General features: G+C 41.4%; 3 protein-coding genes and 1 pseudogene across 3 annotated transcripts; 1 reads left to right on the forward strand and 3 right to left on the reverse strand.

The window, feature by feature from the left end:
• Positions 1 to 5,251: 5,251 nt before the first annotated feature.
• Positions 5,252 to 12,638, reverse strand: LOC127780148 (uncharacterized). The gene is made up of 7 exons (XM_052307107.1): positions 12,509 to 12,638; positions 11,974 to 12,384; positions 8,516 to 11,885; positions 7,443 to 7,534; positions 5,670 to 6,849; positions 5,511 to 5,586; positions 5,252 to 5,428 (listed from the first exon to the last, which is right to left on the reverse strand). The coding sequence occupies exons 1-3, from the start codon at positions 12,636 to 12,638 to the stop codon at positions 10,069 to 10,071; spliced, it is 2,358 nt and encodes a 785-aa protein (XP_052163067.1). The 3' UTR covers positions 5,252 to 5,428; positions 5,511 to 5,586; positions 5,670 to 6,849; positions 7,443 to 7,534; positions 8,516 to 10,068.
• Positions 8,770 to 9,999, reverse strand: LOC127780147 (uncharacterized). The gene is made up of 2 exons (XM_052307106.1): positions 9,535 to 9,999; positions 8,770 to 9,417 (listed from the first exon to the last, which is right to left on the reverse strand). The coding sequence occupies exons 1-2, from the start codon at positions 9,997 to 9,999 to the stop codon at positions 8,770 to 8,772; spliced, it is 1,113 nt and encodes a 370-aa protein (XP_052163066.1).
• Positions 12,378 to 16,527, reverse strand: LOC127779175 (uncharacterized). Its single transcript, XM_052305893.1, has 8 exons — positions 14,996 to 16,527; positions 14,700 to 14,897; positions 14,198 to 14,284; positions 13,960 to 14,115; positions 13,749 to 13,862; positions 13,107 to 13,595; positions 12,965 to 13,027; positions 12,378 to 12,877 (listed from the first exon to the last, which is right to left on the reverse strand). The coding sequence occupies exons 3-8, from the start codon at positions 14,241 to 14,243 to the stop codon at positions 12,711 to 12,713; spliced, it is 1,035 nt and encodes a 344-aa protein (XP_052161853.1). The 5' UTR covers positions 14,244 to 14,284; positions 14,700 to 14,897; positions 14,996 to 16,527; the 3' UTR covers positions 12,378 to 12,710.
• On the forward strand, positions 15,683 to 20,305 carry LOC127780149 (uncharacterized; annotated as a pseudogene).
• The last annotated feature ends 1,988 nt before the right edge of the window (positions 20,306 to 22,293 follow it).

Genomic DNA, 22,293 nt, shown 5'->3' on the forward strand with positions numbered 1-22,293 from the left:
CCTAAGTCGCCACATGGCACAATCTAATCTCACCGTCGATTTTCACTTAAATTGGTGGACCTGTTATTGTAGGCCATTAGATCAGATCTATTATTAAAAAATAATTACTATTGCATTGTTTATAACATACAAGCGCTGTCTGTATGTATGATTTTGTACGATACAAATACTACTGCTGTTCTTCCCGTATGTATTCAAACGTACATGATTGTGAAAACAAACGATAAAATTTCCTAATCTTCCCTGGAAGAAAACAAATACACATGTATACATAAAAAAGACAGAGAATTTATATATGCATTCATAAAAATCAACGGTCTTTTTAAAATATGATTTTCTACAATATAAAGATAAAATATATTACTTCACAAATATCAATATGTTTAGTTAAACTAAGATCTATAATAAATATTTAATCAATGTTCCTTTAAACCATCTTCTAAATCAATCTATTATATACTAAAAGTACATTAAACTTTGTACAAACGCTTTTACATCGCTATGTGGCTCTCAAATAAATTAGAGAAATCATTGAAATCTTTTATATACTAAAAGTCTATTATATACCTGCAAACGCTCCTACATTGTCACGTGGCGCTCTAATAAAATTAGAGAAATCCAAAATATTTAGAGTAAAAAAAGAAAAGCATCCAACCTTATATTTTTCACTTAAATTAGTAGACCCGTTATTTTAAACATTAGATTAGAGCTCTTAAAATTCCCATGCCGCTAATCTCTATCCCGGAAAAAAAAACATAAAGTGCTTCTGTCGTACGGTCGTCTCCCTCCCAAAAAAACAAAACTTAAATACCTGCATTATATACGATCGAAAAAACAGTTAAAGCCAAAAAAAATGAAAAAGAAAACATGCACTAGAATCAGAAAGAAATACTAATAAGGAAAAATCATCAGTGCCGGCACTGATTTGTTGTCAACAGCCTTTAATCTACGATTTTATTAAAATAATACTACACAGTTAAATTTAATCATAAACTTATTGTAGTGATAAATATATCATGACAAATGACACCAGCATGTAATAGCAAATGCGATAATAATGTTTCAAATAATTTCATATCATATTTTATGGTGTCAAATATCACAAATATAAAGCGTTAACTTGAATCTACATATGTAATAATTAAAATAACAAAACCTAGCATTTTTTTAAGTACATCTATTTAGGTTTATTTAATTTTGGAGAGATTGAGATTCTCAAAGTATTTGGAATTTTTTCAAAACTTTTCTTATTTGAGCTGTGAGAAGCATAATTAATAGATTGATGAGAAACATTAAATTAAATTTTAGCAAGTGATAATAAAACAACATAATTTAGATGTGATTTTTAAGTGGATCTTTTTAAGTTTATTTTGGGTGAGATTGAGATTCTAAAAGTATCTGAAATTTTTCAAAACTTTTTTATTGCTCTTTGAGGAGTGAGAAGCATACATGATAGATAGTTAATTTGCTACAATACAACCCTTAATTCATCACAAGAATTATGTATTTTCTTTGCCAAGTAGTATTAGAAAAACATGAATAATCCAATAAAATACGCATAAAACTACTTATGTTATATTTTTTATAGTTGATAGAGATTCTAATATTCCGGGTATAATTGATGGACAAATGTTATACACCACGTAACCCAACTGTAAGTGCACTCTAGCGAATTATTTAATGTAAATAAGTTTGTGAAAATAAGTACATTCTTAGTATTAGTAAATGAGTCTCGTATTCTTAGTATTAGTAAATGAGTCTCGTATGGTTGCTTACAACATATGGTGGAAACAAATTTAGCGCTAAAGTATAAATCTTTATCAAAATATAAATAATGATATGGTGTTTTGCATATTCTCATGGTGGTATGTCTCTTTAGCTATAGTTTTTATTAAGTAGTGTCAAATGATTAACCCATTTGAAATACATAATATTGTATGTATTCCATTAAAATTTGAGAAGTACTTATTACTAACTTCATATGAAAAAAATGCATTTTCATCACCTCCTCCTTTCTGTCCCTCTGTCCTTGAATGCAGGGTGCAGTACTTGCTATGCCATCGTAAATATTGCATGGGTATGTACATGGAAGGCCACCATAGGCAGTGTAACTAAAGTGACATACTTACCATATAATTATTTGTGAGTGTACTGATAGTAAACTAAGTGTTAAAATTGTACTCTAGGATGGTTTTTAGGGGTATGGCTATATCGATGCGGAACCTATATGTTTCAAGGCATTACATACAAAAGCCTTCGTTCACAGATACAGTCGACTTCATCCATTAGAGAGGCATTCATATTTATTTTAAACAGTGTTATCGTATTATTCGGTAGATATGATATATTTAGACTATTTATATATAGATACGAAAATAAGTGATAAACACCGGGTTATGCAGGTAGATGAATTTTTTAGTGTATTAATAATCTATTATTTGTTTTAGTGGTACTAATACAGTTTCATTTATTAAAAGTTGACCTAACTCTTAAAACAATGATAGTAAGTAGTGATGACAAACGACAAGTTTTGACCAGGACAAAGGTATTTTTATTTAAATCTAAGAGATATTCTTATCACGTTAGAAGTATATTAAAATCTACCGTCTATTTTATGGTAAATATATTTCTTTTTTTTTCTTATTGTAGGGTAATCTAAATTCTCTTACAGTGTGTGTCTCTCTATATATATGATTCCTTTTAGCATTATTTTTTTAATAACAAATAAGTTGCCTGTGCATATGTGTGAATTTCCTTTCCGATTTATATTCCACAAATGTTCTCCGGTTCATATCCTGTCGTTATAGCGTTTGAAACACAAACTATAATACATGCCCGCGCGAATGCACGAGCTACCTTCCTCGTTATATAAAAAACATGTATAGTTCAATTAGCTCCGAGAGGCGAGAGCTAGCATGCATTCCAGCCGGTACGCATAGTTAAATCCTGGTTGAAATATTCGCTTCTCATGCATGAAACAAGTTTTAACGATTGGAACATTTATAATTTTTCATCAGAATATAATCATGAGAAATCTTGTTGTAAAGATGTAATCGGATTGCACCTTGGATAAGTAATTTAGAAGAAAAAGTTATTTGAGTCTTTTAAATGAGATGGTTAATATATGGGGAGAAAAGAGAGTGGTGAAGGAGAGAAGGCAGTGCATGCATGGGAGACAAGACAGTGCATGCACTAATCCAGTGTCTAAGCAAATCTGGCCAACTGGGATAAATAGCGCCCAATCTTTTGGCATGGACACTACTAGATGGGGGAAGGACCGCCTATAAGCAAAGGCTAGGTGGCCCTCGCTGGCGGCATCTCTATCTTCACAGGTGTTACATATCCAACTGCATGTGAAAATATTCTCAGCGTACAAAAAAATCCACTGTCACCACCCCTACTCGCTGGCGCCGCTGCTGGCCTCCCCATCCGGCCCCTCCTCCTCTGTCCGGCGCCACTGCCCGAGGGGAGCGACGCCTCCACCGCCGCCGCCGGCCAGCTCCCCTCTTCCATTCAGATCTGGGAGGGGAGGGGCTGGCTCTGTCTACGCCGCCGTTGCTGTCGCCTTCTCCTCCGCCGCCGCCGCCGGTGGACAGATCTAGCAGGAAGGGAGGGAGAGGATTGGAGCGCCGCCGCTGTCGGCTCCTCTTCTGTCTAGATCTGAGAGGAAGGGGAGGGGCATGCGCCGTCTTCGGTGGCCGCCGCCGCCTCCACTGTCGGCGACGTATCTGGGAGGAAGGGACAAGGAACAGAGGGAGGGAGGGGTGCACCATCGCCATCGGCTCCTCTTCCCTTCTCGCCAAGCCACCACTACACCTCTTGGCCTCGCCTTGCCAAGTCACGCGCTGACTCCCCCGACGGCTTCCGCCTCCTCGTTGTGCGTGGCGACGGTCGTCGGCTCCTCCCCCTCTGTCGCCACCGCCTCCACCGCCTCCTTGCATGCGCCGAGCCGCTGACAACCGTCGGCTCCTCCTTCCGTGTACGTGGTTCGAGGAGAGGGAGAGGAAGAATGAGAGGGGGGCAGAGGATAAGGATAAGTGTAGTGGGTGGTTGTGGGGAAAGTAACATATAAAATTTTTTAGTTAGTGGTCCTGTTTTTTCAGGTAGACCTCTTAAGTATTTCACAGGCGGATCTCTAAGAGATCCGTCTGGAAAAATTGATTTTCACAGGCAGACAACAGTCTTACCTCCCGTTGCCATTTTTGTAGGCGGCTGTTTGGCTCCAAGGGACCTACCAGCCTGGAACAAAAACCCACGTCTGTGAAAAGATTGTCGCCAGGCTAGGAAAGGTCGCTTTGTGCTTTTGCATCTGCATCATTTGTTGACTAGTATCCCAAGATTGAGAAAATTTAGGCATTTCATTGTCATATCAGTGAAGCGACATAGTTTAACAATTATATAATCCGTTTGTATAAAAAAAAAAGATACGCTATTTATAACCGTTGCTCGAAAATGAATTTTGTAGTGAGAGAAAGAACAGGTGTATCCTTCTTTAATTAGAAAATAGAATTGCCAGGTGGATAAGAAAGTGATATTGAAGGGATACTTATAGGTTTACAGACTCAGTGTAGAAACAGAGGCTAAGAATCAACACCTATATGCACTCAATGCATCAGGTTCTAGTCTATACGTATATACGTGTATATATATATATATATATATATACGTAGGGTAAGACTATTTTACACCTGGGGTATGGGTATAGAATAGTTATTCTATACCCCCTCCCCTTCTCCTCTGATCCACCCCCCTCCCCCTCCCTCCCTCCCCCTCCCGATCTCTCGCTACCGATCCCCCCTCTCTCGCTCCCAATCTCCCTTCTCTCTCTCCCTCCCTTCTCTCTCGCTCCCGATCCCCCCCTCTCGCTCCCGATCTCCCTTCTCTCTCTCGCTCCCGATCTCTCTCTCTTTTTATTTTACTAGTTGGGTGCCCGTGCGTTGCTACGGGAAATTTTGTTGATCACGGGGGATAAAATCTGGTATCAAAAAGACAAATATGGCATCGTAATGAAACTACATGTCATAATTATTATGAGATTAAATTGAAAGCAAGATATATGTTATCATTACAGAAGCGTAGTGAAACCTTTTTTGCGCTTAAAACAATCTCATGGCGTTTATTAAATTATAAAAAGCAACATAGATAGAAGACTATGAAAATTTGATGATGTCATACAAATAAAGCGAACATCCAGCATTTGTAGATACGGTATTTTTAATGGATGACCACCTCAAATTAAATCACTCCATATTATAGTTAAATAAGTACCCTAATGTTGTTTCATATAGTTAAATAACTACCCTAATGTTGCGCATTTTTTATACACTTTAGAAAATCTTGTGCGCCGTTAGGGATGTTGCTTTCACACTCATTTTGTTGGTACATCAGTAGATTTATCAAAAAAAAGTTTCCTTAGCTCGTCACCGTCCTGCACATGTATTTAATAAGTTAAATATTGGTAAATGTGTAATAATGTAATATATGAATAATCAATGCCTGTCACGACTTACATTAATTGCCGGCAAATGTGGTTCTTTATTATTCCATGTACACATGAAGAGATGAACAAGAAAACCCGATAAACTCCTAAGGAAATTGAAGAGTTAGCTTCCCTTTCTCTACACAGTTAAATTTGTTGGTTTGAACGAGTTTGTAAGAAGATAACTTACCTGTTGTAAACCGGATTATTGACAAATACTTGCCTCCACAAGTTGATGTCTTCATTCCACCTAGAGCTAGGGCATGCCTTCCTCATACCTTTATTGAAGTGATCACAAATAGTTATCAGTTTTCTGGTGTATCTCATATTTGGGTTATTTTTATATTCTGGCATAAGTGGATTTGGGTCTAATACATAGAGCATTTGACTTTCTTGGTCCACTACGAGCACGATAAAACTTCGAGCATGGCATACTGTATAAGAATCTACAAAAGATCAACCGTCAAGATAATATATAAAACACGGCCATTTTTATATTCTGGCATAAGTTTTTTTTTCAGTTGCTAATCCATGAGATAGATTAAAGATCAATATAAAGAAAAAGAGAGAAAAGATAAAATTATTTAGCACTAAAATATCACCACATTCTTCGTAAACCATCTAATTCCAGATTACTCCATATTCTAGTATCATGGAAATGTAATGCATATTTTCCTGTACTCGTACGAAATATGCAAACACGCTCAAATCTAACTTGTCAAAGCTTGGAAGGCTCAATCCAAGAGACCTATGATTTTCAATTAGTCACAGGAACTCCAGTATCCAACTTTTTTTAAAAAAAAAACAGTATACAGTATCTGCACAATAGCTTCATGCCAACCAAAGTAACTTCAAAATGCAACCCTCTCAATCCAACACCAGTATCTAGTATCTACACAATAGAGCTGACTGCACGCATCTGGAATCAGTGCTGACAAGCACACAACACACACAGAGGCAGGCAAGCATAGGCAATGCATCAGTTCATAGAAGATCCAGTAATCAGCCATAAGCAAAACAATGGAATAGCTGATGCTTATAAGCATCAGGCTAGTTCTGCTAAAAAGCAGCAGCAACTGCAAAACAATGGCGCCTAAATACACTATTGTCGGAGCATATTTTATTCCTTGCAAGTAAAATCATAGGCAATACCACAATATGCTATGCTTCATAAGTCAAATTTCGTATAGATGAAACGGCGTCCGCGGAGTAGATCGGCGATGTGGGCAGCGGCGACGGTCGGCAGCAGCTACAGAGGAGATCGGCAAGGCGGGTGTTGCTGGCTTCGGTGGTCCTCGACGTGGATCGGTGGTCTTCGGCTTCAGCGGTTGTCGTTAGGGGCGAGGCGGCGACGGCGTCAGCGGGAGTCCCTGCTTGACACAATTTAGTTTCTTAGCCCAAACATCTAGGCATTATGTACCAAGAAAAAAGAAAGATAGTAGGTCAGCAGATCAGAGAACCATAGTTGTAACCCACTGAATTCCTGAAACAAATAAGTAAAATGTACAGAAATTAAATCATCAAGTTCTCTCACAATCTAATTCCAACTGATGATATATCATCATGCAACTACCATCTGATCATGAGTAGCAGCAACATAGGTATGTGCACAGATAAAGAGTACAAAACCACATATGGTCAAATGATCAGCGAAAGATAAGAAAAATGAACTAAAATGCCACTGAATGTCTAAAATCAGTAAACAGAGATCTGTAAACAAATACAAGTTCTATTATACATGCAGTTTCAGAGTGTATGTCAAGTCAAACACTGACCAAATAAATATTATTAATATATTAAATATGCCATCAGTCCACATTAACTATATAGATGCCCTTATTTGACCAAAAATTTGATCATGCATTCAAAAGGCATAAATGGGTTCGATCTATAAAATCAACAGCTACATATGCAGATCAAAGGCTCCAGGTTTATTTCACCGCACAAAGTTCACATCACATACTTGCCATCTTTTAGCTTCAGGGCTTCTTTGGAACATAAGACTTCACAAAAATTAGTTCAAATCTGGTAAACTTCCTCCTCTCCAAAAAAGTCCTATATGGCGATTGAAATGGAATTGTAAGTTAATTTTATACAATTACCTACTGTTAACAATGAATGTTCATCAGGAAGGAAATTTGTGCTAGATGCATCCCTTCACCATTTCTTGCACACGCCTACAATGCTTCCACTGGGTCTATCCAGCTTGCATATGAATAGACAAAAGTGCAGAAATGGTCAGAGAAAAAACAAAAAATGAAAGAAATCCACAAATCCTAAATGTTAAAATAATAGTGGTCCCTATAGTCCATCTTGCTTTGTCATCCTGACAATAATAGATCAAGAGCATAATAATGTTTTAATTTGCTCCTAATCCAGGCACAGCACCCCATTGCCAAAGATGCAATCCGACATCTCCCCAGCTATCTAAGAAAGTAAAATCAATTATTAAATGGAAGATGGAATGCTTCAGATAAATTTGTATTTGTATTATCTAAAGCCATGGAATGCTTCAGATAAATTTCAGGTAAATTGCATGATCCACTATTATTAAATGTGGACCTCATTTAGTCACTGTTGTTTCAAATTAACCTAATATACTTCAGTTATAACTTGGAAAACTAAAACATTTGTGCAATTCTCCTATCCTAATCGGGCTAGTGACACAATATATTTGCAACAGTGATTCCAATAGCAAGTTTTATGTACAGGGGGTTCAGATGTAAACATCTTACAAAATATAATTTTTGATGCAGCCAGTTGCACAAGTACTGCTAGGAATTAATGGCATTCAAGTGAATCACATATTTTAGGGAACAAAGGTGCAAAGCAATCGCAGAATTTCAGTATAATAATATTCAACATAAGATATTATCCTCCAAAGATCAGATCTTATAGGTGATTTATTTCACCGTCTTCAGAAAACACCTAATACATACAAAGCCATACGTGAACTAAACTGTGAAGAAGCACTCAGCAGTAAGAATGGAATTTAAGCAAGCATATTGTGGACGGTTAATTAGTCACATAATATACCTTTTCTAATCTGTGAGGACCTCTCTAAACACAATATTTTTTGTGTATGTTGCAGCCTGTTTAGACAATTCCTTTCCTTTCTTCTCATTGCCCTTCACGCCAGTACGCTTAGACTTTTTATTTTGTTTCTTGTCTTCTACCGGCATCGATAGTATTTTTATGTTTGTTCTAGAGGTTGCTCTAGACAGCGCGACGTATAGTTGACCATGAGAGAAGACAGGCTCTGGTAAGTAGACGCCTGCATTTGGAATGGTTTAACCCTGCGCCTTATTGATGGTGAATGCAAAGCTCAATCTAACCGGAAATTGCTTCCTCTTGAAGCGAAACGAGAACATCTCATCATCAGAAGGACATAGAGGTATCCGAGGAAGGAAAACTCTTTTTCCAGCTTGCTTCCCTACAACAATCTCTGTGTCAATAGCATTTTTTCCGAATTGACGAACCACCAGCCTTGTCCCATTGCAAAGCCCGTTGGATGGGTCAATGTTCCTCAAAAGCATGATGGGGCAGTTTATCTTCAGCTTAAGCACATGCGGAGGTAGCCCATTTGGAGTTAGAGAGTTCAAGAATTCCGGCGGGTAATAGTTATGAGGGTCATCCTTTGCTCGGTCAAAACTATGATATGTCATCACATCCCATCTAAACTGCTCAATCATCTTCACGTTTATTCGATCGACGAACTCATTCCGAGTGGACAATATGGCCCTACATGTGATGTAGTTTGGGTCCGTCAGGTTATCGTTTAGGTTGGGGAACACGGTATCGATGAGCCTTTCGAGGTCCGTTTCATTCCCTTTGCACGACACGCAAATATCCGAAGGAAGGCCTATGAGTCCTTCCTTGTTCACCTCCTCGGTTCCATTCCCAACTCGAAGGAGGTAGTCCGCAAACCACGTGTCGCTCTACGCCCTCATATTGCGAACAAGCTTCAATTGAACCATACAATCCCAAAGATAGGACCTGCGTAGAGTGGCATCTGTTATCTGAGACCTAGTGCCCTTCCTGATGACCGGGAGCACCTGCCTGAAATCCCCTCCAAACACAATCGTCTTCCATCCAAACGGAGAACGCGGACAACCCATTATATCTCTCATGCTCATATCGAGGGCCTCAACCGCTTGCCTCTTTGTCATGGAGGACTCATCCCATATTATAAGCGACGCCATCTGGAGAAGCTTCGCCGTCCCACTTTGTTTGGTGAAGCTGCAATAAGACCCTTCCTCAATGTTGAGGGGGATCTTGAACCGCGAATGTGCGGTCCGGCCTCCAGGCATTATAGAAGCTGCAACACCCGACGTCGCGGTTGCCACCGCTATATCTCCTTTGCCGCGAACCGTAGCTAGCAGCGCCCTATACAGGAAAGTCTTCCCCGTGCCTCTTGGGCCATCTACGAAGAAAACACCCCCCTGAGCACTGCCAACTGCATTCATGATTTTGTTGAATGCAGACCTTTGCTCATCATTCAGCTGGTCTGAGAGGTTCATATCGTCCGTCTCCACACCAATGGATGACTCCTCAATAATCTCTCTAGGATCTCCTCTGGTACTATCATGTCATTCGTCAATTTCAGGGAGCGGAAACGATGTGATTTCCTTTCCCATTGATTGCAGCATGCCTAGGATATCTATCAGCACAATCTGTTGGACAACATGAGGGCATGTGTTGTTACGCCTGTAGTCATCAGACATGGCATCTAGATGTTTGTCCCAAAGACCACGGACATCGCTAGGTTCGCAATACACCAATATGGTAGCGAATAACCTGCGTAGCGACACTGGCATCTGGAAGACACTGGCCTCCGTAAGGCACTCGTGGAGGGTGTTGTCTGCCTCTATAAGACCCCTTCTTTCAGCTGCAGCACGGAATGAAGGCATGACCACGCCATCAACGGTACGTAGGTCTTCGAATGAGGTGGAGCCTGCCACGTGGTTTAGCAACACCCAAAGATAGTAACGCTCCCCCTCTGCCGGGTGGGCACACACAATTCTCCCGACCTGGCCTCCTTTCTCTCTTTTTTTCCAGTATTTACTTGGCGTCTGCCAAGTAAACCACATTGGGAAATCCCTATAAAGGATATCTCGAGCCCAGACATGCTGCCTGTTTGCCTCGAAATACGCTGTAAGCATCGACCTGCCTGCGTCTTCCTTATCAAGAACGTCACGGAGATCCTTGTCTGCATCGAAAGCCAACATGTGCATGTTTGGCAGATGAAGTTGCAACCGCCTAACAGACGGCGAGATGTGGCATATGTCAAACCCATATATAGGCCACAAGGCTTCTGGAGGGGTCACCCACCTCGCATCCCTGTAGCGCTGAATCTCATCGATTTCGCCGTTGTTATCTGCCTCGTTTATGGATATCGAGGCCCTGTCGTGTCCCTTGTATAGGTATTTAAAGAGGTACTTTACTGCCTTGATACTTGAACAAACCTCGACATTCATGTGACAGTTGTACATCCATAGAAGATATGGATTGTACGGGACAACCCACCTATTATCGAGAGGGTGGCCTCTAACCATCCGACTCTTACCGTCATTATGTCTCCTATACAACGGGTATGAATCCTTGCCTTGCAAGGTTGTAGGGTTGAACTCTCGTGGGTAGTTGTTCCTGCACTTTCTATCTCGCATGCATTGGCATTTACCGTTGAGTGGACCACCAGGGCCATGCATCATATGCTTAACAACCATATCATACAACTCTCTATACTTTTTCTTATCGGGAAGCTCAGCCGAGACGATGTGGTCATATTGGTCCGCAGATGTTAGCTTGTATCGACTACTCATGATCAATAAGAGGTGTGCATGCGGCAGACCCCTCTTCTGGAACTCAACAACATAAACATGTGCAATGACCTTGCCAAGAATGTGTTTCTTGAACAACTGCTTCTTTAGGTCCTCTAACTTGGCTCGAAAGACACGGACCACAAGATCAGGACGATCTTGTGGTGTCTGGCCAGGCTCAAGCTCACAAGTAATTTCATCCCACTTTGGGTTGCTTGTCATTGTAAGGAATATATCTGGCTTCCCGTACTTCTGTACTAAGGCCATGGCATCCATGTAGCGGCGCTTCATATTTCGGCCACCACCTACGAACGACGCTAGCAACACAGTCCGTTTGCCGACCGCGCTTGCTCGACTCTCCCCAGCCTGGATGCTGTCCATTAACCCTTGATACAGGTCAGCCCTTATCTCCTTCTGGTTGTTCCTCACATAGTCCAGACGGGAGCTCTCAACCTTGATGTACATGTCAACAGCGAACTGCCGGAACAGGCGTCCGCCGTGAAGTATAGGATTGAAAATCCCACGACGCATCTGGAATTTGTAGCAGTAGTAGTCCCTTACAAAGACTCGTATCTTGCTGGTACAATCTGCACATGAGAAACATCTGGGTTAGTGCAGTCATGTAACGGACAATTATCAATTGTTTTAGTCAACACAGTACGAAGATAAACTTACCAGGATCATCGCCATGACGCGTGTTTGCAGCCTCCATGGTTATTTTGTCCTTTGGAAGACCTTGATGCCAACGACTCTCTCCTCTAGGGAAGAACAAAGGATACGAGAGTGGATCGTAACATCCGTAGAAAGGCTGGATGCATTTACGGGTACGGTCGTTACCGTATATTGTCACGCTAGGCTCAAACTTCCTTCTCTCGTTTCCCTCAACCCAGACAGTAGCGACCTCAGTTGTCATCGGCACATTGTAACACCTTTGGTCCAACCTATGATCTAGATTTAGTGTCACGCGGTAGTTCGCGAGGTCATCAGCCTGGCCCAGACTTCTAAATGTCTCCGAGTACGGGTTGTTCCAAAGGACGTCTGAAACAGTCCTGATCACATCCTGGTCAAGGCTCGGAGAACGGGAATCTGTGACTCAAGGTTGGATCGTCATCGTAGAAATACAACTCGAGATGCTCTGGACCAGACTCTCTAGGACCGAAAGAATGTATGTTATGATTGATCTGACCATGGGCCCGAAATGTGTACACACCCGAGCTCATGTTTGCAAAGGCCTTGTCAAGGCTTACACCAAGGGTAGTGAACAAGAAGTGGCCGTTGAAATATCTAATGTTTTCCCGAAAATGCTTGGCATCTGGATCCGAGCTTGTCCAGAGCCTCATCAGTTCAGGGGGTGTCTCGTTTTCTACAAGCTTGATCTTGCCATCCCGACAACAGAAGCCCGACGGTTCGTACTAGAACCTCTTGGCGCCACAATGTTTACAGTCAGGCTCAGGCTTCAGAACATTTGTGCTTTGTGGGATGTTGCTATACACACAATCGAATGGATCAGGAATCGAAGAGGTCGGTGCTTGCGTGTCGTCGTCATCGGATTGTACCATCTCGTCATCCTCATCATCGCCTGGGATTGTTTAGAGGGAAGTAGTTTAGTTTCTAATATCTACTGAAGTGAAAGAGAGAGTTTCAGGTATGACGACGACGACGGTACCTAGCCTAGCAAACATGTAGTATTCATCGTCGGTGTCATCATCCATGAAGGAATCCATATCATCTATAGTGGAATGAAAAGTTAGTATGCGGAAGGTTACAAATTGCAAGTATGAATGATAACATATATATATATATGATACCATCCTCGAAGGTGCTCGATCGTGCAAGATGATCTGCAGCATGCTCAGCTTGCAGGTTCGATGTAGCTGGCACATCACCGGTTGTTTCCAAGCAAGGCGTTGGATCTAGCAACGACGGGCTGCTACCCTCAGGGCACTCCAATGCAATTGATTCAGCGCATGGTTTGTCACGCCTAGCTGCATAGAGTGCATTACGTCGTGCCAAAAGAGCAGACCTTTCCCCTGAAGTAACACTTTGTCGTATTGACCTAAGGCAGACATTCATATCATGTATTTCCACATCTGGCATATTTTGCCTTGCTACCCTACGTCGGGCGTTCATATCTAATCTTTGTTCTTTTGTTAGTGATTGACGTCGTGATCTCTGTCGGTCCACCTTAGCTTGCTTCTGCTCCGTTGTAAGAGTCACAGGCTTGTCACTACATTGAGGTAGCTTTGACTGTAGATGGTCTTTTGTAATACTGGATGGCGCACACACCACTTCATTATCTATTGATGTGCCAACATAATAAGAAGATCTATGTAATTGTTTGCTCGTCATAATCAATAACAATCTTAATACTCATCTAATCTGTTCGCAAAGAGGTTTTTTGTTGACAATTTGGTAGTAACAAACATATTATGAAGAAATATTAGTATTACCTAGAGAGATGTCGTCATTCTGATCATTGCCTTCAAATATACCACATTCATGCATTGGGCTATGTGTATTTTGGTTTCCACTTGTTAGGATTGGATCATAATGAGTTTCACTTCCTGTTGTAACATACAGTAAGTAATATATATATATTGTGATTTATAAAAACTACAAATCGTAACACTGTAATCCCATTAATGAAAAGAAACCGCTTACTTGAATTATCAACTATAAAGCCAGAAGAATTCATGTTTTGAGTTGTTTGAATTACACAGCTCAAAGGTACTTCGTTGGGACCATAGTGAGCTACATTGTTGATGATTGTAAATGGGAGACGTCTAGGTGTGATGTTGAGATGGGAAGCTTCACTTTCTATTAAAAGATAGAATCATCACGTTATCAGACTGTACACAACAATAATAGCATGCGGACTGTAATAATATGTTATTCTTACCTTGATGCAGTGCGGGAGAATCATTCACTTCCATTTGGCACGTCATTATATCAGCAGCTCTTATATTTGTAATATCGCCAAGTGGGGCTGTTCCGACGCCGCGAAATTAGAAGATTGTTTGGCATAATTGGCAGAATATATTTTCATTAGTACCGATACATATTACAGCAAAGAATAGAGAAATATATGAGGCATTTAACACACTTATCCCACACACTTGCAGTAAGTATTTTCTCTGCCTTAAATGGTTGCTTGATTAAATTTATGGTTATGCATTGCATTGTCTGGCATTGGAAGTGTGTGAAAGATAAAGGAAATAAGCATGCACCCCTTCAAAAATAAGATGCAATAGCTGTTGGGTTCTTCATTCATATTCGGTGAAGAGATGCAAATCAATAGAATAGATGGCTTTTTTGTGGATATCTTTGGTCACTCGCTATGTGGGTTAAGATGAGTTGATAGAATAGATGGCCCAAGATGAGTTGAGTTGGCTTGTGGTTACCTTTCACAGCAGCACCAGATTAATTCCCTCCTTGGCATTCCTCCTTCTTTTGGCGCCTCTTCTCACGGGCCTTTTTATTCCTCGCCTCCTTCTCGTCCACACTCAACAAAGCATACCTCTCTCTAGCACGTTTCCTTCTTAATTCAGCAGCACTGAGATTAGTAATGTCTGAAAGAACTCCAAGGGGAGGATCACCGGCTGAACCAAGAATGGAAAAAATATATGAATGGAACAGATAAGAACAAAGGGCAAAGGTTGAGCTATTGACCTATTATTATATTTTTTGAAAAACTCACCTGATCCTGTCAACGATGTCGGTCGAGAGGCCCCAAAGTTGCTATCCATTGGAACCCTGAAACGCATAAGTCAAAATTTATTAGAGTTCAATCCAGTACAAACCATCAGGCAGAATCCCAGTGGTGCTGATGGTAGTATTATAAAAACGTTGAAAATTGGCAACACACAGTAAAGGAAATTAAGCGAATTAATTGGATATACCTTCAATGCAGGGAAGGAGGTTATGTGGGTGGGAAGCAACTGTTCGAACTGATATGGTAATGAAGGATCGCATATATATATAAAATACGCCTACCGAAATCATCCGTCAAAAGTATATACCAATAATATATATACAGAAGAATGATTGCAACGCTGCCCTCCTCCAATCATCATGTCATTAGCAAAATAGTGAGGTGGGTTGGAGAAAAAAAGGTAGTTCTGCATTTGTAAACTAATGATTTTTCAACCCTCATCTTTCATCTAAAAATATTGTTGTATCCCTAAGCACTCAAGCATGCTACTCTTGACACCATAGTTTTTCAATATAATTAAGCTGAACTGAGAGTCATCATGATAAAAATAACATTACAAGCATTGAGGGGTAGTAATATTATATAGAACAACCCGCGTAAAAAGCATGAATCGTTGTTTGTTCTATAGCTCATGTGTCAGCTGATTGAAAGGTTTGGAAGTGAGGCAGGCACATGGTAACCGAGGTATTATTTCATATTCAACCTATGTACATGAAGAATTATAAAAGAAATCATACATGTAGCAATCGATCTGTACAATATTCAAGTGCATGTTCATTTGGTGCTCATTTCCCCATAGCAGATTGAGTCCACGGATGGAGCTTCTTACTGGACATTTCATCAAACATGCGGCGGCCATATCGTCGGGCGTCATGGTGGGGCAGGAGGGGATAGGAGGGGATACATACCTTCAGATGACGGCGTCTGTGACCACCTTGAGCGGTCGAGGGCGTCGAAGGGCGAGGAGGCGATGCAGGTTGAGGGCGGTGGGGAGGCGAGGGGCGGCGGTGCAGTGTGGGGACGGCTTCTGGTGGAGGTGGAGGGGCGGCGCGGCCGGCGCCTCTCCGGCTAGGGGTGGAGGCGCGGTGGGGAGGCGATGGGCGGCGGCGCGCAGTGGGGACGGCGGCGACGCGGGTGGAGAGGAGAGGGGCGCCGGGTGGAGGTGGAGGGGCGGCGCGGCCGGCGCCTCTCCGGCTAGGGGTGGAGGCGCGGTGGGGCGGCGATGGGCGGCGGCGCGCAGTGGGGACGGTGGCGACGCGGGTGGAGAGGAGAGGGGCGCCGGACCGCGCCGGCTGCTGGTGGAGGGGCGGCGCAGAGGAGAGGCGAGGGAGGGTGCGGGGCGGCGATGGAGGCGCGCGGAGGAGGGGGCGCGGGTTGCGGGGCGTCGCGGCGCGGAGGAGAGGCGAGGCGAGGGTGCGGGACGGCGATGGAGGAGCGCGGAGGAGGGGGCGCGGGTTGCGGGCGACGCGGCTTTTTACGCTTTTTTGTTCCGCATTTTCGTCGCTCCAAACTTGTCAACGTACGTTTCTATGTGGATCACATGTCTGCTTTGATTTCTATGTTGGATCACATATCTGCTTTGGCTTCACCGTCACCAATCCGATTTTTTTCTGTTTCTCTCGCTCCCCCTCCGTTCTCTCTCTCGCTCCCGGTCTCTCTCTTTTTTTATTTTATTTTTTTCTTTTTTTTTCTCCCTGAAACATTTTTTTCTCTTTTTTGAAAAAATAAAAAATAAATTGTCAAATTCAAAACTTGAACCCATGACCTCATAGTTCAAAGCATATTCTTCTAACCAATTCATTTAATGATGCTATTTGTTTTAAGAATTTTATGAGAAAGTAATATGATTATCACTTCTAATATCTTTCACTATCGAAACTCATAACATGTTACTATGCTCTAGTAGTAACATTGTTGTAAAAGTACAGTAACATGTGACGTTACTTTATAACACATAGGACGTTACTGCACTTCTGGTAGTAACGTCATAGTAAAATTATAGTAGACCAGGAATCAACACAAAAATATATGGGTTAAAGCCTCACATGCTAACCATATACTTGTTACTGCACAAAAGTAGAAGTGTTACTACATAATAGGCGCATATTACCACTTTCAGGTAGCTATATTACTGCACGATAATTATAGTTTTACTATGTCATTTTTACGAGATGAAGATCGAGTAGGTGGACTATAGGTAAAGTCTATAGGTGGCTTTGAGCGAGATCTGATTGATGTAGGAGTGTTTTGAACGATTTTATACATTTGGTAAAACCATGTTACTGCATGTATATACCTTTGTTACTGCAAGTTACACATTCTGTTACTACATGTGGAGGGTTAAAGTTCAAAATACCAATCTTTGAAAAGCAATATCTCACAAGATATGTATTATTTTTTAAAATCGTTCCCACCATGATACTATAGTGTTACTGCATGTGGAGGGTTAAAGTTCAAAATGCATCTACGTACTCCCCTCTTTAAGAAACCGGTCTTCCTCCCTCTTCTCAAGAAAATCGGTCTCCTCCCTCCAATATAGTGTTACAGCATGTATATGACGTTACTGCACTTTTGACAGTAATATTGTGGTGAATTACAGTAAATCAGGAATTGAAACAAAAATATATAGGTTAAAAGTCTCAGATGTTACCCATATACTTGTTACTGCATAAAAGTAAAAGTGTTACTGCACGGAAGATGCACGTTACCACGTGTTTATGCAGTAACACTATCCAAAAAATACAGTAAAACGCCGTGTAGTAACATCATGATGCGATTGTAGTAACGTATAACAGACAAGTAGTAACTATGTAATAGTATAGTATTACTACTTGTGGAGAGACAAATTGCAAAAATTTCAAGCTTTGAAGAACAATATCTCCCAAGTGATGTAAGGTTTTTTGAAACCGTTTGCACCATGATGCTAGAAAAAAAACAGCTTATCAAAAGGAGATCCGTCATGACTATATTTCAACTATATTTTAACATTGTTACTGCACGTAAGACACAGTGTTACTGCACAGTGGTCGTCGTGTTACTGCACCGTCCTGGGACGAGAGCTGAGAAGAGATGGGTGGTGGGAGGAGTTTGTAGACGGGTTTGACCGGTGGGAGGGGCCTTTGACCGAGATGGGAGGTGGGTTTTGGGCCTTGGTAAGGAGAGGGAGGTGGGTGTGACAGGGTGTAGAATATATATATATATATATATATATATATATATATATATATATATAAGAAAATATGTAGGAAAAAAACCTGAAAACTATTGGTTGGATTTAAAAATGGACATCTCATATTTGTCTACATCACCAAGTAAAAATTTTATTCATGGGTCAATCTTAGAGTAAAATACTTACACTGGGTGTTGTGGACAAATTTCAAGAGTTCATTTTTAATTCTGCATCTGTGAGGGAAGGGGGAGGGGGGGGCGCAGGTGGTATTGGTGTATCTGTGAGGGGAGCATTTTAGTTGTGGCGTACCTTGGGTGCAGTTTAGCGTATCCCGATGGAAATCGAGGAGGAATTAATTCTGCATGTGCACTCTACTGACACAGTTCTACTTATGTAAACATTGCAAGTGATGCTTCTTTCGTTAGTTCACCAAAGATGGGCATTTTACTAAGAGAGCTAAACTAGTAAAACATAATCTGCAGGTAATACATATCCATATGTTGTTTCCCTTCAAATCTGCTAGACTTCAACATACAATTTTCTCAAAATAATATATCACTACTGTAGGATTGATTTTCCTGAACGTCACCCAATTTTGTTTCCATGCGGTCTGTAAGTTAGACCGCACGGAGAAATAGGGGAGAGCGAAGCTGGGTCATCGCCCACACACGAAAATCAATTTTCGTGTGCGAGTCACTTATCAGGCCCACATGTAAAAATATGTTATTTTCGCGTGCGGGCCTCCTAATCCACCGGCGCAGGAAAATAGGCTTCCCTCCCATCCTATTCAAAATAATTTAACTTCCTTCTCTCTCCCCCCGGGCCCCCTCTCTCCTCTCTCTCTCTCCCTTACCTTCTCACCTTCATTCTCCTCCTCTCATATTCCTCTCTCTCTCACCATCTTCTTCTGCCTCCTTCTCCACAGGCAGGACGGTGGTGAGCTCGGCGGCAGCAGGCGGACGTGGGGAGGCGGCGGCGGCACAGGCGGGACGGGCGGCTCGCAGCTCCTCCCCTTCCCTGCGGCGAAGGGAGCACACGGGCGGCAAATCCGGCGGACGGGTGGGCGGCCACGGCTCCTCCCCTCCCTTCCCCGGCGGCGACGGGAGCGCGCAGGCTGCGGATCCGGCGGGCGGGTGGGTGACGATGGCACGCGGCCGTCTCCGCCTAGATCCGGTGACCGGCCGCCCTGCCCCAGCCACGGATCCGGCGCGGGAGGCCGGTGGGAGGCGGCGCCGCCGCCGACGACAACGATGACGAGGCGGGAGCGGCGATGCCACCGCCGCCGCCGACGAGGCTGGAGCGGCGGCGACGACCCAATCTAGGGTTTTCTTTTTTTTTTTTGAAATCTTAATTTTTTTTTTCGGTTTTTTGTTTTTCCGTGCGGACAGCATAAGCAACCGCAGGCGAAAATTCGCGTGCGGGGGCGCCACCGGCAAGAGAAAATCGCGATTTTCCCAGGCGATTTGTTCCAGACGGGCCGAGGCTCCGCACGCAAAAATCCGATCGACCGCACGAAAAAACGCTTTGTGTAGTAGTGTATGCATGGTGTGTGTGTGTGAAGTGCTAAGCAATCACACTCTTGTTTTTTGGTCGGAAGTGATTATTTGGTTTTATATAAAATCTTCCTTTTCTAACTGACTTAATTAATTCCATTTCATGGATCATATTTCTGAGTTGATATGAACACTTCCATATAATTAGCTTTTTAGAATGGTACTACAGATTTATAGGATCTCATTTTCTTTAAGTTTGTTTTCACTTGTTAATTTGATGAGGTTAGCTAAATGAAATGAGTTATTATAGGATTATTAAATCTCTTTAGAAATGCACCCTATTTATTGACTTTAACTTTAACCACATGCAAAAAGAGAGAAAAAGTGGATAATGAAGGATAGGATTTTTTTTTAAGCAATGGATGCTTCGGTCCATAATCTGGACAAACATGCTCATTTTGTGATTGTCTATTTCAGTCTGATTCAAGGCTAGCTACTGTGATTTTTGGGGTGTACGGAATGAGATGTCTTGTTTCATCTCTTCTCTTTTAGTATCAGCACAATTCAAATTTATGTGATCAATTAACTATTCATTAACTGTATTTTCCTCTGCAGGAAAGTCAACCATACTGAGGCTTTTTTTAATTTGATCGTAGTATGTGGGTATATGCAGGTGATTTGCAATCACCAACCCGAGAAATTTTAACCCTTGTAGCTATACTTTGAAGTCCAGATGTTAGGTGCAGAGCGGTAAAGTAGTTTATGTACCTATTTTAATCGAGCAGTTTGGTGAGCGGAGACGTGGAATTATACCATGGTAGTTCAGGAGAATTGACATAGCCTATAGGTACTATTTTTTTATTGATAGATTTATTTTGAAATCTTCATGGATTATGGAGCGGAATAGCTAAACTTTGCTCTGTTGTCACTTAGCCCGAATTGTGCAGTGTTCATGCTATGTCCGACGTTGCTTACTACGATGTAGTTTTCCTTTCAGTTTTGGTGAGTTCAGTGCTGCTATTTTTAAGAGACTTTCCATTGTGATCAGTAAACAAGCATGTAGTAATCAGCTGGTGGCGCTGAGCATGGCTCTTTCTTTTTAGATTAGATATGGTGTTTCTTGCACGATCATAGTTGCTAATCGTGTTTCCTGCATGATCATAGTTGCTAATCCCCCATTGCGGTGGCTCTAGATCACTGCAACGATCCCATCTAGAGCACGATGAAAAGCTACATCTTTTCATAGTTGCTGATCCCCCGTCGCGGTGGCTCTGTATCACTGCAACGATCCCATCTAAGTCATCTACAGCACGGTGAAGAGCTATATCTCTTCATTTCCCACCTTCACCAGCGACGCCGATCTAGAGCTCCTGTAACCACCGGTCAATACCGGTTACGAACTTTCTCATGCCGTGGCTAATCATCAACCTGTGATTGTTTAGTTATGAACTTTCTCATGCCATGGCTAATCATCAACCTGTGATTGTTTGCAATTTGCTGGTTGTAAAGAGAGGAAAGTCCAATTGCACTGGAATATCTTTTTTGGCTATGAAGATTCATCATACACCATCAGGTGCTATGTTGACTACTATTTGTTATAGAAGACATTGGATGTGGGGTAAACATATAAGTCCTGAATCAAGGAAGTATAGGAGGTGGAGCTAATCTATTTTGGAGCTAGGCATGTCTTTTATGAGATAGCACCAAGTCACCTAGGATGAGAGGAGCTCATACTACATGAGTTTAGTGTTGACTGCTCAAATTTATCTATTACAACTTTTAGGATTAAATCTTCAGTATTGTGAAGGAAAACAAGAAATGATATTTATTTTATGCCATTCTTTATACTTGGTATCCGTTTACAACCTTACATGGAGCTAAATAAACATGCACGATGTATCTTGAATTGTTTGATTTGTATTATCAAATGCAGTCGCCGTTGCGTTAGCACAGACATATTATTAGTTACAATAGCTGAGGGTATAAATCGGACTTAACCCATATTATGAAGATCGTCAGATTGAGATGTTCTTGGCCTAGAAACCCAGTACGTACATCAGTTCATGCCATGAATGTTCAGTTCGGTGACAACAACAAAGTGGCGGTTGAACAAAAGGCAATTGATTGATAGATCTACAGAATAAGTTCTATGTCGATATAGGCTGTGTTCTTCCCCCAATTTTCACAACTCACATCTCTCGTTTTCTGCGCGCACACTTTTCAAACTGTTAAACAGTGTGCTTTTTGCAAAAAAATTCTATACGAAAGTTGTTTTAAAAAAACATATTAATCCATTTTTTAAAAAAAATAGTTAATATTTAATTAATCATACATGATACGTACTTCGTTTTGCGTGCCCCAATCCCTCCTCTGAACACAACCATAATGTACTTCTGAATCATGGCTTTAATATCATTTACTCACCCATAAATGCATATATATATACAGAGTAATTTTATGGTTTTTGAGGAGGTATCATAAGGTATCAAAAAATTAGTGTAAAATTTAATATCTCATAGTACCTCGGTATCAAAAGGTACCAAATTTACGATAGAAAAAATGGTACCCCATGATACCTACTCAAGCACTGTAAAATTGCTCATATATATAACCACAAGACA

This window comes from Oryza glaberrima, chromosome 7 (genome assembly GCF_000147395.1).
Source record: "Oryza glaberrima chromosome 7, OglaRS2, whole genome shotgun sequence".
Taxonomy (NCBI): Eukaryota; Viridiplantae; Streptophyta; class Magnoliopsida; order Poales; family Poaceae; genus Oryza; species Oryza glaberrima.